This window comes from Fundulus heteroclitus, chromosome 16, assembly GCF_011125445.2.
Source record: "Fundulus heteroclitus isolate FHET01 chromosome 16, MU-UCD_Fhet_4.1, whole genome shotgun sequence".
In the NCBI taxonomy this organism is placed as follows: domain Eukaryota; kingdom Metazoa; phylum Chordata; class Actinopteri; order Cyprinodontiformes; family Fundulidae; genus Fundulus; species Fundulus heteroclitus.
Window position 1 is genome coordinate 25,131,264 of NC_046376.1, and position 16,380 is coordinate 25,147,643.

Genomic DNA, 16,380 nt, shown 5'->3' on the forward strand with positions numbered 1-16,380 from the left:
AGACAGAAACATAAACAGTTTTGTAATTTTGTAGTTGAGCATATTGAGGACATGTAAAATTATGAGTCTGTTTTTTCTCCAAAACAATTTAGTAATTTGGACTGGCTAAAAATAAAGCAAATCACTAAAATTGTTCCATTAAATATAACCCAAATAAACATCGGAATAATTATGGTGAGGGATATTCTTAATATACAGAACTGTACATGAAACTGTGCAATGAAACCTTCCTGATGGTTAAGATTGTGCAAAAGATATTCATTCACAGTAGCGATATTGTAACATGTATAGACTCAGTAATCTCATCAGGGGGTGATAACCCTTACAGCTTTTGGAAATAAGTTGTTTCTAAGTAAAAATCTATAATGTCAAAGTATTATGGAGAGATTACTAGAAGAGAAGGTGGAATAATGTTGAAGATGAGAGTATGGTCATACCTACAAATTATTTTCTATTTATAATCAGAAAAAGTAATCATAAGGAGAAAAAGAAAGTGTGGATCATGTTTCGATGACGTGTTGATGCAGTTAATGGGGAGAGGATGAGGAAAAAAGTAAGAGAAGCAGTGAGAGAGAACGGAGTCTAAAGGGAGTATTGAGACAAGAAGGAGGGAAATGAGGTAATCAGAATCATACATAAAGCATTGTTTTTATTTTTACACAATAAAAATCTAAACCACAGATCTTAGTGGGTTAAGGCTACGATGTTATTACACGTACAGAAGAGGGCGGCTTGCACCTTTTCAATTTGTTTGCGAGCTGCCGTTGAGCCAAAGAAGAAGAGGCGCCGCCGGTTTGCAGCGGAACTGTTTGTTACTGCTTGTTTCAGGCCGGCCTTGTGAAAGGAACGCACAGCACATAGTTGACAGTGGTGTGTTACTTACTAACATGCTCAGTTCCAAGTCCTAAAGCCGTGTTTAAATTGAGCTGTCTTTGTTTCACACAGAGGTGAGTGGGTTTGATAACCAGATTAAACCAGTTAGAGTGAAGTTAAGGACAGTCGGCAGCAAATTCCCCCACAGTTTTATTCAATCGGCAGGCGCTAACCATTGTAGCATCGGTTGCTAACGGTAAAGCCTTTAGATAATTTAATTTTTTATCGTTATTATTTTTATTATTTGCCTGTGCAAATAATTATATTTTTGCTAGCATTGTTGTAGCATTCACTTGCATTAAACGTAAATTCGCAAAGTCTTTGGTTTTAATAATACTCTCCTGGACACCGTGAATAGCACACTGTCTATTTCCCTTGCATTGTATACATTGTTTTACATTGTTTACGTTTCAACTGTTTGCATAAATCGCTGCTGCATCTTTATCCTGAAATTTAGTGCAATTTACTGTGATTTTTTTCAAGCTGTATGCAAACGAAATTTCGTTCTGTTCTCACTTTGTCCATACAAAATGACAAATAAAGTTGTCTAAGTTCGTTCACAGCTGTAGCGACATTTAGCTTCAATTTGTGGTTTTATGCCAAAACATTTGGTTTAAGAAGAAGTTCTAGCGGTATTGAGGCTATTGTCTTAATTTCACCCAGTACTAACTATTACATGCTCATCAAATCCATTTTTCTGTGTGTGGTTTAGTGTACTATACTAGACTGAAGCACCTCTTGATAAATACAACGGTGGATTACTGACCATGACGTCTCTGGTAAGTAGTGACTTTTACCCTTAAAAAAATCAATAAAAATGTACCTTTCTTGTCCTTTCCAGCCACTTTAATACATCCAGTCCATTGTTTGAACTTACACTTAAAGTCTGAATCAAATACGGCTTGTGCTGCAACTCCTGAGTCACAGAAAGGCCAACGAAATGTTTTTAGACATTTTCTGTTTTATCCTTCAGAGTGGTAGCGGTCCCTCAACCACAGAGTACACTGTGCGAGTCCCCAAGTGAGTAACGCAGGCCAATATGTTTATTGCAACTTGTGAAGTTAAGGTTTTACACTGAGTATAGGCATGAATTTGAAATTTAAGCTGCATTAAGGGTTCATCTCTGTGTCTTTGCTATAGAAACACCAGCAAAAAGTACAACATCATGGCTTTCAACGCAGGGGACAGGGTCAACTGCTCAAGCTGGACACAGGTGGGCCTTTATATCCCCGTATGAGAACTGAATCATTTTAAAAGAATTTCGAGAGGTGCCCAAATATTACAAAGATAAAAAAAACTGCAATATACCTCAGTGTTGGTTTGTAAATGTTCTCCTTTTCTTTTTGCCTCCCAGGCCCGAATGGAAAGAGACATGAGCGCTCGGCGAATATACGGGGAAGAGGAGACACCGGAGAGCGGGGCGGGCAGCGAGTTCGGCAAAAAGCAGCGCGAGGAGGCTCGGCGAAAAAAGTTTGGAATCGTGACCCGAGAGTTCAAAGTGGAGGACCAGCCTTGGATCCTAAAGGTCAATGGCAAAGCTGGCAAGAGGTTAGAAAATAAGCTCTTTGTTACTTTCTTTAAGACTTAAGAAGTTAAAAAGCTTCACAGGTTTTGAAAGCAATATATATACTTTTTTGCTTAATTGTATCAAAATTGTGTGTTTGCAGGAATTTGTAAAATACATTTTTGCATTACTCTTATTTATAATGTTCGCATTTATTTACTTATTTCAACTGGTGTTTTCTACTTTCCTCTGCTTGTGTTTTTCTCAGGTTTAAAGGTATAAAGAAGGGCGGAGTTACAGAAAATGCGTCCTACTACATTTTCACCCAGTGCCCAGATGGAGCTTTTGAAGCCTTTCCAGTTCACGGGTGGTACAACTTTACACAGCAGGCGAAACATCGAACGTTGACCGCTGAAGAAGCCGAAGAAGAGTGGGGAAGGTGAGGGGTGTGTGGGGTTGAATAAACTAATTGAGAGTTAGAAGCTAATTTGAAAAATTGGGCCATGAAAAAATATAAATCACTTGCATGAAAAACAATTTAAGTCACTTGCTCCTCTCCTTTCACAGACGGAACAAGGTTGTTAACCACTTCAGCATCATGCTTCAGAGACGCCTTCGGGAGCAGGGGGGTTGCGAGGACGATGAAGACGAGACAGAAAAGGGTGGGAAGAAGAAAAAGAAGGGGGGGCAGAAAGGTGGCGACCTGCGCCTACACGACCTCGATGATGACCTGGAGATGAGCAGTGACGACAGTGACAGCAGCATGGGAGAAGGTAAGGAAAATCAAAAGAAGTCGCTGCCTTGACTCAACACATTATGAATTTTCATATTGGTCAAAATTGTGTCCATTTAACCAATATTGACAATCTTCTTTGCTACTTGGGTCCTCTCGTTTTATGTAACAGATGGAGAAAGCAAGGCAAAGGCAAAAAAGGACTTGGGAAAAGGGAAAGCGAAGAAGAAGAAGCAAAAGAGCCATGATAAGGAGGCCATTGAAGAGAGTGACGATGGAGATTATGAGGGTCTAGAAGTGGATTATATGTCAGAGGAAAGCAGGTCAGATCACCAAAACCTTTTTTTTTACGATCCCAGCAACACTATACACAATCCAGAATTTCTCACGTCTGATTTTTCAGATAGTCCCAGGTGGCATAAAAATACACCATTTAAATGTTTCTGTAGAAAACTGTTGTCCAGAACAGAGAAGAAACTCCCATTTAAGACTTGATGATAATAATAATAATAATAATGTAATTAAGTTATGTTTGTAGTATAACAAATCTTACCTTATTGCAATATCATTGAGTGTAATTTGCATATCACAAAGGACCTGCCTGGACTGTGATAACTGTTTGCTGATGATTTAAGTACCATGCAGTCAGACTATCTATACCTGTAATCTGTTTGGTGACCTTTGCTTAATGTAGGATGGAATAATTTAGAAGGTCATGTGGTAAAGTTAAGTTGTTTTTTTGGCAAGACAGCAGATGGCGACCAGATGAAACTATTTCAGTAAAATGTTGTAGTTGAAATGGAGTGTGTGAATGTTTTTTTGGCAAGTAGGCAGATATACTACATTATCTGTAGTCTACATTTGAAATAAATCCAAAGCGGAAAGGCGTTAACAGTTTTTATTTATCTATTCATCACAAAGCAGATCTGAGATGGCACTGTCCAATATTATTGCATATTGCTTGTTTTCCTGATACCGTGCAGCCAGTGGGTGTCTACTGCCCAGTTCTGTAATAAAGGATTTGTTGCTTGGTTAGGTCCGACATATATCCGCTGCACTGTTAATGGGAGCATGGATATTTTTTTCATTTTTATGTCTTTATTCATTTCACAATCCCCATGAGTTGCATTTCAAAAATACTGTCAACTTTGTATTTTCAGTGGTCAGTGTTTAGATTAGATCCAAAGGATCTAAAAAAAAAATTTTACCATAAGTGCCCCAGTGGCATAACACTGCAGAGTACTGTGGTACATGTTCTAGGTGGCATTGCAGCGATTAGTTGTGGCGCTCAGTGCGATGGGGTTTTATTAAGATATAAACATAACTCTGCTTTAAATTGTACAAATTTAAGTGGTCTTTCCTTTGAAAGTAAACTTTCAATCGCTACTAGCGATTTGTGGGGAAAACTAGGATAGATCAGCACAATATATGCCATCAGGGAGACTCTCGCAAATCAAAATTAAGGAAAACTGTCAACCTTTCCAAATCGCAGTGTGCAACAAGAAAGTAAAATGCAAGGGGATAAAATTGTCTGGATACTTATACAGATCCTGCATTAACATTTTGCCCAGAGAATTGGTACTAGCCTGTCCTCTACCTTTCACAACAGATTCAACTAGCAGTTTTACATGTACACCCATTATTTTCTCCTTTTCTGTCTCTTTAACTTTCGTTTCTCTATTTCCTTCTCCAACCGTGGTCCATACACAGCCTATTCGTGTACCTGCCCGGTTGCTGCAAGTACCCACAATGCACTGCTGTTTGATGTCTATGTTCCTTTCTAACTGCAACGGTTGCACTTTTCTTCTTGTGATTGCTCTTTGCTGTCTGCAAATTTTACTGAACTACGCTAAGAGAAATCTGTCCCACAGCAATAAATATTCCCTGGTGAAAATGCGGTAGTATAAACCATATTAATTATGTTATTCTGTGTTTCCCCCCATCAGCTCGGACGAAGAGCCCGCAAACGAGAAGCCCAGCAAAGCAGAGGAGCACCCTAAAGGTAACTATTAAAGGTTGCTAAAGGTTGCTTAACACTGCGGGATAACTGCCAGGGCCGTGTCAGTGTCGCCCTAAAGGCCTTAACGTTTCTGTGTCAAAATAAATAAATGTATAGGTATTGATGAGATGTCAGAGAGCGAGGAAGAGAGTGAGGAGGAGAAACAGAATGAAGAGGAAGCAAAAGAGGAAGAAGAGGAGGAAGGGAAGAAAACCCCGGTTCAGGTGGAAAACAAGAAGAAAAAAGGTGAAAACTGATGAGGTTTTTTGCTTGTTTTTTTTATGAAGGACATTAATATTGCCAAATATTAAGTTGGATTTTATTGTCGTGTTTGTGTATTAGACAGCAGCGGCGAATCGGACAGCTCCGATGACAGCGACATCGAGGGGGAGACTGCTTCTGCTTTGTTCATGGTGGTTAAAGTGTGCTGAACAAATGGTTTATACATCGTGATCTACTTAGATTTGCGGACATGAGTGTGTGAATGGTTTCATGTTTAGCTGTCGCGTGTTTGCTTTTATTCCTATGAAACGTCTCTTTTTCTTACACCTCGCAGAAGAAGCGCACACCTCCTAAACGGCCGGGTGGACGCGGCTCCGCGGGCAGCTCCAGGACGGGCAGTCGCCCGGGGACGCCCTCCATAGACTCTGCCTCCACCTCCAGCACACTGCGAGCTGCTGCCAGCAAGCTGGAGCAAGGTATGCACTTGTAAAGCGGCAAAAAATGTCTAAACCGATACAAAACCTGGATTTAAAGCAGAAACCAGTGTGAGTCTGCCTATGATGAAGACTGGTTAATTTTTTCATCAGGGAAGAGGCAAATTCAGGCTGCGGGTACCGACTCGCCAGCTGCCAAAAGGCTGAAGATGGAGCCCAGCAGTCAGAGCCCCGTCCCCTCAGGGAAGAGCACACCCCAACCCCCGTCAGGCAAATCCACTCCGAGCTCAAGGTACAATCTACATACACATTTATTTTGGGACTGGAGCTAAGTTTCTGGGACAAATGAGATGCCTATGTTTGAATTCCCTCCCCACAGTGACGTGCAGCTGACGGAGGACGCTGTCCGTCGCTACCTGATCCGTAAGCCGATGACCACCAAGGACTTGCTGAAGAAGTTCCAGACAAAGCGCACGGGTCTGAGCAGCGAGCAGACGGTCAACGTGCTGGCCCAGATCCTGAAGCGGCTCAATCCGGAGCGCAAGATGGTCAACGACAAAATGCACTTCTACCTCACGGAGTGAGCAGGCGGTGGGGGTAATGATGAAACCGACGTGACCAGGTGTTTGGTCCTGGTGCTTGGAGAGGAGGCGTAACAAAGGTTGTGCTCTCGTGTCACGGCTGTTCAAAGAATACATTTATTGAAGTAGTTTCGTTGAACTTTTCTTCATTTGGTTGAGCCTGAACTCGTAAGTTGGAGCCGTTGGTAATGTTTTAGGAAAAACAATGTTTTCAACTGCAAGTGTGGACTTGGAGCTTAGTCTTTAGCTTCTTCAAAACTTTTATAATAAAATTTGAAACTGACTGGTTTTTGTCTCACTGGCTTGTCTATACATACACTTTCATTTTATGTGGACAGGAGGAGGAGGAGTGTCCTTACTACAATCCAGTAAAAAGTCCTTTAACCTTTTTTTTTTTCTTTTTTACAGGAAGTTATAAAAGATTAAATATGAATTAGAAATAAATTGACTTTACAAATAAAAACCACCGTGTGTGATAACCTAAAACTAGTATTAAACCAATAAGCTAAATTTCAGGAAAGTATGTTAATAAAAATGCTGAAAAACTGATTATGAGGATATCTATTATAATTAACCCCCATTTTGGTGACGCTTTTTCTTTTTTTAATGTATTATTACAAAGTACCCACAACACTTTGCGAGGATGGGCAAAAATATACACCAGCTGTGAGTCCATCCAGCTCGCCAAATATTGGCTGCACAAAAATATGAAAGAAACACCTGATATATCGAGCCATTTCAACTCCTGGAATTCAGAGTCAGTTCAGCAGTAGAAGGGGTTGTTCATCAGTGTCAGCTGCTTTTAGTGTTCATGACTTTAACAACGGAAGGAGTAACAATGAGGAGACCCCCATATCAAGAATATCAGGAATGGTTTTGTAGGTGGAAGACTCAAAACATTTTCTACATCGGCAGTCCAATACCACAGACTGTCCAGGAGCTCAGTGATGTGGCTTGATTCTTTTCATTTTCATCAAATGATCTTGCATCTTAATGTTCTTAACACATTACGCATGATTAGGATGGATATCCAGCCTGATTTTTTTGGGGGGTTTTTTCTGCCCAATTCAGAACTGGTTTGTTGTTTCCAAAGTGTTCCTTTTTTTGGTCCGTGTATTATACAGAATTTAAAGCTCTTGTTCTAACCAAATGTTCATCCAGAGTATTTTACTATTTGGGATATTGCAAAGACTGCAGTTTATATTGCAATCTGCTTCTATAGGAAAATGTTCTAGCTCCCACTAAAGTACTCGTTTGTAGGCATTTAGTCAGGGACCAGCTTCTGATAAATCAGGTTTTTTTTTTTCTTTTTTTAATCTGCACCATTAGAGGGAATGGAACTCTTTTGACCCAGTTTGCATCATGTCGTTCAAATTTTCTACAAAAACAGCTGCATTTTTTTTTTTTTTTCACTTTTAGGAGAAATATTCCGACATTATGACAGTCTATGAATCATTTGGCTAACGCTGCATATTTAAGGCTAGTCTGAATACACAATAAAATAATATAGGCCGGTTGAATACAGAAGCGTTTCTTTATAAAGTTAACTTACAAGCTGCTCTTTCACGTAAACAATTACTTTACGAAAATAGATGTCATTTGCCTAAAAAAAAGGAACCTTTGCACACGATTTAAAGCAATAATGACAACATAGTCCTGGAGATAAAACTAATCTGGAGTCCACCTCTCTGCACACAGTACGATCTGTAAAAGGGAATGACAAATTTCTCACACCAGTTTTGTTTCACTTATTAAACACCACATATTGTAGAACAAAAAAAAATACTAACTTGCAATGAAAGATACAGGATTCTGGGAAAATTATAAGAGCGGCAAAACATTTTTATTTCAACTACATATAGAAGGGTAATGGTCTTCTCTGCCTTTAGATAAATCAATAATCTTACGTGTTTTTTAGCTTCATCTGACAATTATTTGAGCAAAACGGGGGCTTCGTGCTTGTAAATCATTTCACTCAAAAGTCACACTGTTGTGATGTGCTTTGATTTTAAATGAAATCAACTTTATTACTATATCCAACTCAGTTAAAACAATAAAAAAAAGTTATAAATTTAATTATTCAAATTTCTATTATGCGGAACATTGTTCAGTTCTGAGCTTTTGGTACCTAGCTATGAAGAGGAGCAATTGTTACCATTAAAACTTGGTTACCTTTTCACAGAAATCCCCCCCCCCCCCCCCCCAATCTCGATCTCAACGGATGAGAATACAGCGGGACTGAGGTGTTTAAACATTTATTAATAATTCTTTAAGAATAATCAGGTTTCAGTAGACAATACTCAAGCAATCGATGCTTCTAGGTTATGAAGCTTTCCTTCGATCAGCATCAGGAATAGTGCTGTTTCAGTGCTTCCAAAAAGTGTCTGTATCATACACAAGGAGAAAAACACACCAAAACGATGGTATTAGATAAATAAAACCTCTCCTTTTTTATTTGGGGGGGGTTGATAGTTCAATATATACTGGTAACACAATCTTCTGTAGCCAGTCTATGTGATGCTCTTTAGTTAAACTGAGCTTGGGAAGGTGCTAGCCTGGAAGGTTACGACAGATAACGGAGATCCGCCGCTGACGAGGCACTCTTTGTCCGTTGAACACCGACTCTTCGTCCTTTAGGATCTCATGGGAGAAGTTGTATCTGGCTTGGTCCCTGTGCAAACAGAAAATAAATAATTAAAAGGAATAACTGCAGTTTAAACTTTGGGTATTGTTGAGATAATCAAATTTAAAAGAATGTGATCTCCAGGTAATTTCTAGTATAACAGATAAGCGTAGCAGACCTCAGTATGTAGAGGGAGCGGCGAGTCAGCAGCAGATCCAGCCATTCGTTCGGCGCATCATCCTTTACTAAACGCATGATGCTGTCGGACAAAAGACTCAAACCAGCAATGGTGCTGCCACAAAACTGAAAGCAGGAGGAGAAATAAAAGGTAAGAGAACAGAAAAAAACAAACAAAAGAAAAGTGATGTGGCTAGAGAGCGACACCTTGACGCTGTCGACGTGGGGCTTGATGTAGCCGGCTTTGTCCAAATCCAGGACGTGCACGGGGCCCAGAAGAGGACCGCCTTGAGGGAACGCTACAGAACGCACGCGGTTCAGGATCTCCTCACACACCGGACCCCACCTCAGACGCTCTGTCTCTCGGTAGCCATGAATTGCCTGAGTGTGCAAGAGCACGGGGAAAAAAAAAAAAAAAACATGCTAAGAAAGAGTGAACATACTTAGGAATTCTGATCAGATACCTTGAGCAATTTCACCAAAGACATGTGTGCATGGATGCAGTTTTTTTTTTTTTTTGAGAGGTCAGATTTTATCTTAATTAAATGATCTTTCATAAAAATAAAAAAAACAAAAGTCTGGCCAGGAGCATTTGAAATATCTAACGGCTATCAACTATCAGGTCTGAAACTAGAGTGAACAAATACAGACTAATTTATGTGCGTCCCACACTATGACTGGGAGTACCTGCCAGAACAAGTCACCAGATGGAGTGGCACACTAAACTCATGAATAAAAAATGTATGTGAAATTGTCTTAAAGTGGTGGCAATAGGTTTTTTCTTCACAATCCACAATCGTCTCGAGACTGCGGTTATCTCTGTCACTTGTGCACCATTTTTTAACACTTTTTCCTTCCACTCAACTTTCCATTGATATGCTTGGAAACATCACTCTCTGGACATCCGTTTTTTTTTTTTGTTTTTTTTTTTTTTTTTAGCAACAAGCTTTTATGACTGACCCTCATCGTGTAGGGTGTAGCTGACTGCCTGCTGAACAACTGTTACGTGAGAAGACAGTCTTAATCATGACTATGTGAACTATCTAAATGTGTGTTTCGTGGTTTGAGATGTCTCTACAATCCCTCAGAGCTCGTCTTACATCGTCCCAGTGGTCGAACTCGTAGCGTTTCTTCCTCAGACCCGGCTCCAGCTCTTGCAGCAGAGCAGCCTCCTCCTCTTCTGAGATGAAGCCCGGCCTCACCTGCACCTGAGAGCCCAGCGTCTGCACCAGCTCTAGGCTTGACCCCACGATCACCTCATCTTGCAGAGATGGCAGGCCTCTGCTGCTGCTGCTGGGGCTCGAACAGCACCGCCGACCGATGTAAACAGTCGGTTTTCTAGTGTGTTTCAGTGCCGTCAGCAACAATTTCATCCTCCCGCACGAGCTACCATGAGTTAACCTCGAGGAACAGCGACCCAACTGTTTATTCCAGTCGCGCGGTGTTTCTCGGTAGGTGTCAGGCGGCTGTGTGAAGCGCCATGTTGAAACGGCAATGCATTGTGGGGAGGGTGGTTTTTCAGCAGGAAGAAAAACTACAAAAGCGGTTTAGCGCTCCTCCTGGGCCTTTATTAATTTCCCTTTTCCATTTTCCACATGCATGTTGTCTTTAAAGTTAAAAAGAAAGCATCTATGGATACCAGTGTATCTTTTTAGCCGACAAATAGCTCCACTCCATAAATCCGAGAGCTTTTTGTAGTTTATCGCCGTGTGTAAAGATCGTAGGTGAGCAGGCTCGGTTTAACCACAACAAGCTTTTGTGTATCATCCTCTTCTCTGTCCCACCCTTTGAGAAATGTTACCAAATACGTTTAATCAACAGCATAAAAAAAATTATTACGTATTCCTCCACTGATTCTGCAGTTCCTGGCTGTGAACACTGGAGGGCAGTGAACACCAATGTCTGTAACTCGTGTTCTATTTAAAAGCATATTATTGAGTGAAAGTGTGTTTTGTTTATTCCTTTATTTTTATCGTCCACTTGCATTTGTGTAAATGTGCATAAAAGTCTGGCCAATTTCTAATATCGAACTGGCTTCGAAATTTCACCCCTCTAAAAACAGGACCATGGCAAAAATCAGTGTTGTCCTACCTAACTGAACTCAAAACCCAACAAATATACTATTGGGGGAAATGTAAGTGGCTAGAAATGCTTGAATAATCTAGTTATATAAATGTGCATACTCATTAACACACTTTGATTCCGTTTCAACATTCAGTCTACAAGAGTTAACTTCAGTGGTCAGTTATAGTGAATTGGTGAACCTGAAAGAGAGTTTACCTGTCTTTAATCTTCCTGAGATTCAATAATGAGAATCCTCTGGCTATAGCAACAGTGTGCAGAGAGTTTGCAAACGATCAGAGGAACCTTATTGTACAAAGCTCTTACAAAACCATGTGGAGAATTATGAGTCCAGGCTTACATTGAATGTAAAAAGAAAGGCAGTTTTAAGGAGACATATTGAAAATGTAGTGGTATAATTAACATTATTGAAAGAACCCTATACCCGCATCTATTTGCTACAGCTTTTGGTTTAAAAGTAGTGAGCCATTCCACAGATAACTATTAAAGGTTTCAATTTAAAAGGAAGTCTAGAAGATTATAAGAAACCAATAAAGGCAGAATATTTTCTTAATGGAAGTGCAGTTGTTATACCTCACACAGCAATTTAAAGTATAACATACAGTTAATTGTTGTGTCTTTTGCTCTTTGATACATGAAGCTGATCTTAAAATATCAAGATGCTCCATTATGTTCATGAGGATCATTGATTACCCCACTGGTGGTCATGTAAGCATCTACAACTCCACCGTTCTCCTCCAACAAACTCTGATTCAAAACCCCTTTCAGTGTCAAATGTATTACTTTTATCCAGCCACGATGAGTGTTTTTTGGTCAGATGAACCCAATTTTCATTCTGTATTCAGTGTAATTTTGTGTGTATATCTCATCATCTACAGCAGGGGTGCTCAATTCCAGTCCTGCTGCTACTATCCTACAACTTTTTAGATGCAAGAATTTCTCTAACATTTCTGAATCAAATGAATGGCTCGTGACCAGGCCTCTGCAGAAATGATTGAGATGCTGATGATTGAATTTAGTCGTTTGGTTCAGGTCTGTTGGAGAGAGGTTGCAGATTAGAGGTGCAGCACAGTAGCTCTCGAGTACTTGAGTTGGGCACCCCAGATATGCAGTATGCAGCATCCGGTAACTGATCATTTTAAATACATTTTGGAAGTTGCGTAAAGTAAATATATCCTCAAAATTTATATTCTGAGTCAGAATAGGGCGGAGGTTCTTTATGTAAAGACTCATATGCAGGCAATGTCGAGAAAAGCATTTTTGAGCCATGTCTTGGTATGACATTGTCTGCCCCTCTGTTGTTTTTCCATGTGTGCTGTGGACCAGGCCTGCAGAGGTTTGCCTGGAAGTCTGTAACGGGTCTGTGGAGGAGCAGGTTCAGCAGGGGCGGAGTGCTCTACATGCATACAGCCATTGAATTATTCAGTCTTATGAATCATTGAGTCATGCCACTCCTTTTTAGGCCCTTGCCTCAGAGCTGCAGCCTCTCAGCTTCAGACTACATCAGCATCTGCCAGAGACAAGAAAAAAAAAAAAACGACAGCAGAGAATTATGCAGACATGTTTAATCTCTAGATTAACTGAATGGGTTGAAACCATAATTTTCAGTGGCATCAAATTTTATGTTCTCGTATAAATCTGTTGGAGGTTTATGCTCCCTTTTTTAAAAAAAGTTATTAAAGGTTAATTAAATTTCAAATCAGGCTTAGGAGAAATAGACCATTACCTTTTTAATCTTTGTTTGTAGTCTGCTTTCTTCTTAGTTTCAAGATTTAAGATTCCAGCATCATCTCAAGTTATTCCTACATCATTTTGGAAATACACTATCAGTAGATAATTTGAATTATTGAAAGAACTGTGTGTAGTAATATAATAATTTACAATGCCATTATATAGGGATGAGGGCACTACCAGGAAAAGTGGAGTGAACTCCAGGATAGAGAAATGAAACCCATTTATTTCAGAGCCATAAAGAGCTATGGATACCTAGATAATAAACATCTTATCCACATTACATTTTTGCTTTATGCAGTTATTTATGGACCAGGTATTAATAAAAATGCTTGTGTGTTTTTTGCGAATGAGTCAGATGGATTAGGGTGAACGTCGAAACAGATCGCTCTTGTAAATGAGATTTCAATGAGACCCCCTGTATAAATAAAAGTTACATTAAAAATTAAATGGTTCACTGACAATGCAGTAACAGTCCTTCATGTCACATTATTTTTCTCATTCATAAACACCTTGAACAAAACATGCCTGGTTTGCTGTCAGCCGTGTCTCATTCTCTGTCTAGATGAGGCTACTGTTCAATAAAGGTTCAAGCACTGAAGTGTAAACACACACTTTAGTGAAAAAGCACAGGTAAAAACCTCATATCTCAACTTGTGTCTTGTATTGTCAAAATCAACTCTGTTGATCAAATGTTTACATCGTTACGCTCGTTTCATACACGGCAAGTTACAATATTGGAGATATATCTGCAATATGTGGGCACATATGGCTGAAGATGCCATGTAAGAAGTAAAAATAATAGAAATTGACAGTGTTGATAGACAAATACAAATAAAACATAGCACTTTAACCTAACTGTTTTTTCTGTTTGTATTTCATAGGCTTGTTTTCCAGCTATTGATGCTTTGCTGTCACAATTTTTATTTTATTTTTTTAACCTTGGTGTTTGCAACCATCTTTAGTTAATTAGTACATTAGTTGTAATGTATTTAACTTTACTTTCTAAATGCTGACATTCAGTGTTATCCAAAGCAGAAAAAGCACTGAACCACAGTGCTGGTAATGGTTTAAAAAAGGCCCACAACCTACAACTTCTTATCATAGAAAATAAAAACACTAAAACCAAGGGAGCCCAAAACAACCACTTTCTGAAAGTTTGTATGTTGCGGTGATCAATCACATGGCTCCTGTTTTGGTCATTCTGTGTTTTGATCATGGTGGAGTTTTTATAAGTATGCTTAAAACTTTGCATACCCCTTTGTCATTAAACCAAAAATATTTGTTTCTGATAGGAAATGAGGGGCATCTCTAGAGAGATGAGGAGAACAATGTAAAAATATATAATTTAAAAAACTCAACTCTAAATTTTCAAAATATAAATAAAAAAAAACTGAAACCTTTGATGTTTCACAATGTATTATTGGACGGTTGTCTTGTTCATTTTGTTTCACTTTGAGACCTATATTTAAACAATTTTGGACATGTTACATTTGAATTTGTACATATGTCTTCTCCTTGTACCTTCTTCACTCCGCTGGTTTCTCATCTTGAACCAAGCTGTGCTGGTGGTTTATTCCTGTAAAAAGAAAAAATGTTCTTTACTGTACTCCATCATGCCATGAAGACTGAGGATGAGAAACAGGGTCAAAGTAACAGTTTCATTCAAAGTATTGGCTTCGTCAGTCGGGCATATTTTGGCTGAGCCTCATCCTTTTTCAAAGAACACCGCTGTTAACTAAACAGTGGTGTGCTTAGGTGTCTCTAAACCTCTTTCATAGGATGAAATAAGAGTTGGTACGATGGTAAGTGATGCTGTGCAGTGATGGTAACGGCAGTGGATTTTTAAATTGACTGTAGTTCATGCTGAACAGGCTGAACATTAGTTTTTGTACCTGGTACCTGGTAATAAGTACCACTCTCCTCCTACAACAGCACATCTTCATATAGAAGACAGATAGGGAAAACGCTTATGGGTGACAAGTTTGGCCCCTTTCTGCTATTGAAATTGGAAATGGTGGCGCAACATGGCGTATCCCAGTGGGTACAACGACACCTATGTATTCATAAACTACTAATACTAAGTTATGAAAACGCTTTCATTTTTGATGCGATGTTATTAGACTTTGCCAGAATATGTATTTATAAAAGCCTTATTTTAATAGTTTTGAATATCATGTAATTTACTCTACTTTGCAGGACCTTTACTAGGCACCCTAATAGATTTGTTTTGACTCATCTTTTAAGAAACAGCTCGTTACCAGTGATTGCAGTTGATTACCGCTGTACACAATTCACCAGGGAGAGATTCAGTTTCAGTTTTAGGGTGTGTGGAGCTGTCCTCGGTTCTGAAAAAGCAGCTTGGCCCTGGCCTGCACCTTCGTTTGCTGATTATGTCTGTTTTATTATCGGGCTCTGGAACTGTCCCTGGCTCTGAAAAATCTGTTTGGTACTTCTGTGTGTGTGTGTGTGTGTGTGTGTATTAATATATATATATATATATATATATATATATATATATATATATATATATATATATATATATATATATATATATATATATATATATATGTATATAGTGCATGAAAGTATGAGCCTGGGAGGTGAAGACAACAGCAATGCCCGTGGTCATGGGAGCACTTGGGGCAGTAACCCCCACTCTGGAGAGGTGGCTCCAACAGATACTTGGAGAAACATCAGACATCTCAGTCTTAGGAACATCTTACATGCTACGAAGAACCCTTCGTACGTGAAGACCACCCACCCTGCTCAGGAATATGAGGGGTGGGTGAGAGAGCAGTCAATGTATATATATATATATATATATATATATATATATATATATAGATAGATAGATAGATAGATAGATAGATAGATAGATAGATAGATAGATAGATAGATAGATAGATAGATAGATAGATAGATAGATAGATAGATCGATAGATCATTTATCTGTCCTTGTAGTAGGGTCAGTCTCACCCTGACAATCAAAAGCCTCTCCTAAATGGACACGAGGAAAAATGATCCTTTTTCCGACATATCGGATGCCCAGTTAAGGTCGCGCTATTATTGATTTGTACTCGCGTTTGCAAGCTTTCCCTTCCTCAGTCTGTCCGATAGGTGAGAGGGGCTGATTCTCCGGGGCTGATTCTCCGGGTCACCCTTAAATCTGGATATGCAACATCACTGCCATTCACAGACTCAAACGCACACACATGCCTACTGATGCACAGCTATTTATGGAGTCAATCAATTGGGTCTGGTAATACCATTTTGCACTGTGACAAAGAAAAAAGAAGAATATGATGCTGCTAATGATATGAGGTTCAACTTTCCTCTCCACTAACGCTTCTCGTAGCGTGGCAACAGCCCTTTACAGAATGTGTACACTGAGACAAGTGACATTAGTCTTTAACATCCT

At 39.4% G+C, this 16,380-nt stretch overlaps 2 protein-coding genes across 2 annotated transcripts; one reads left to right on the plus strand and one right to left on the minus strand.

Moving 5' to 3' along the window:
- Positions 1 to 801: 801 nt before the first annotated feature.
- Positions 802 to 6,629, plus strand: gtf2f1 (general transcription factor IIF, polypeptide 1). Its single transcript, XM_012881602.3, has 14 exons — positions 802 to 947; positions 1,586 to 1,652; positions 1,847 to 1,893; positions 2,014 to 2,086; positions 2,228 to 2,421; positions 2,646 to 2,816; positions 2,945 to 3,150; positions 3,283 to 3,433; positions 5,057 to 5,112; positions 5,227 to 5,355; positions 5,452 to 5,522; positions 5,666 to 5,807; positions 5,919 to 6,057; positions 6,145 to 6,629. Exons 2-14 carry the CDS (start codon positions 1,641 to 1,643, stop codon positions 6,347 to 6,349), a joined length of 1,596 nt encoding a protein of 531 aa, XP_012737056.2. The 5' UTR covers positions 802 to 947; positions 1,586 to 1,640; the 3' UTR covers positions 6,350 to 6,629.
- A 2,141-nt stretch (positions 6,630 to 8,770) lies between these two features.
- On the minus strand, positions 8,771 to 10,650 carry alkbh7 (alkB homolog 7). The gene is made up of 4 exons (XM_012881569.3): positions 10,247 to 10,650; positions 9,354 to 9,527; positions 9,148 to 9,272; positions 8,771 to 9,017 (listed from the first exon to the last, which is right to left on the minus strand). Exons 1-4 carry the CDS (start codon positions 10,517 to 10,519, stop codon positions 8,897 to 8,899), a joined length of 693 nt encoding a protein of 230 aa, XP_012737023.2. The 5' UTR covers positions 10,520 to 10,650; the 3' UTR covers positions 8,771 to 8,896.
- Between the last annotated feature and the right edge of the window lie 5,730 nt (positions 10,651 to 16,380).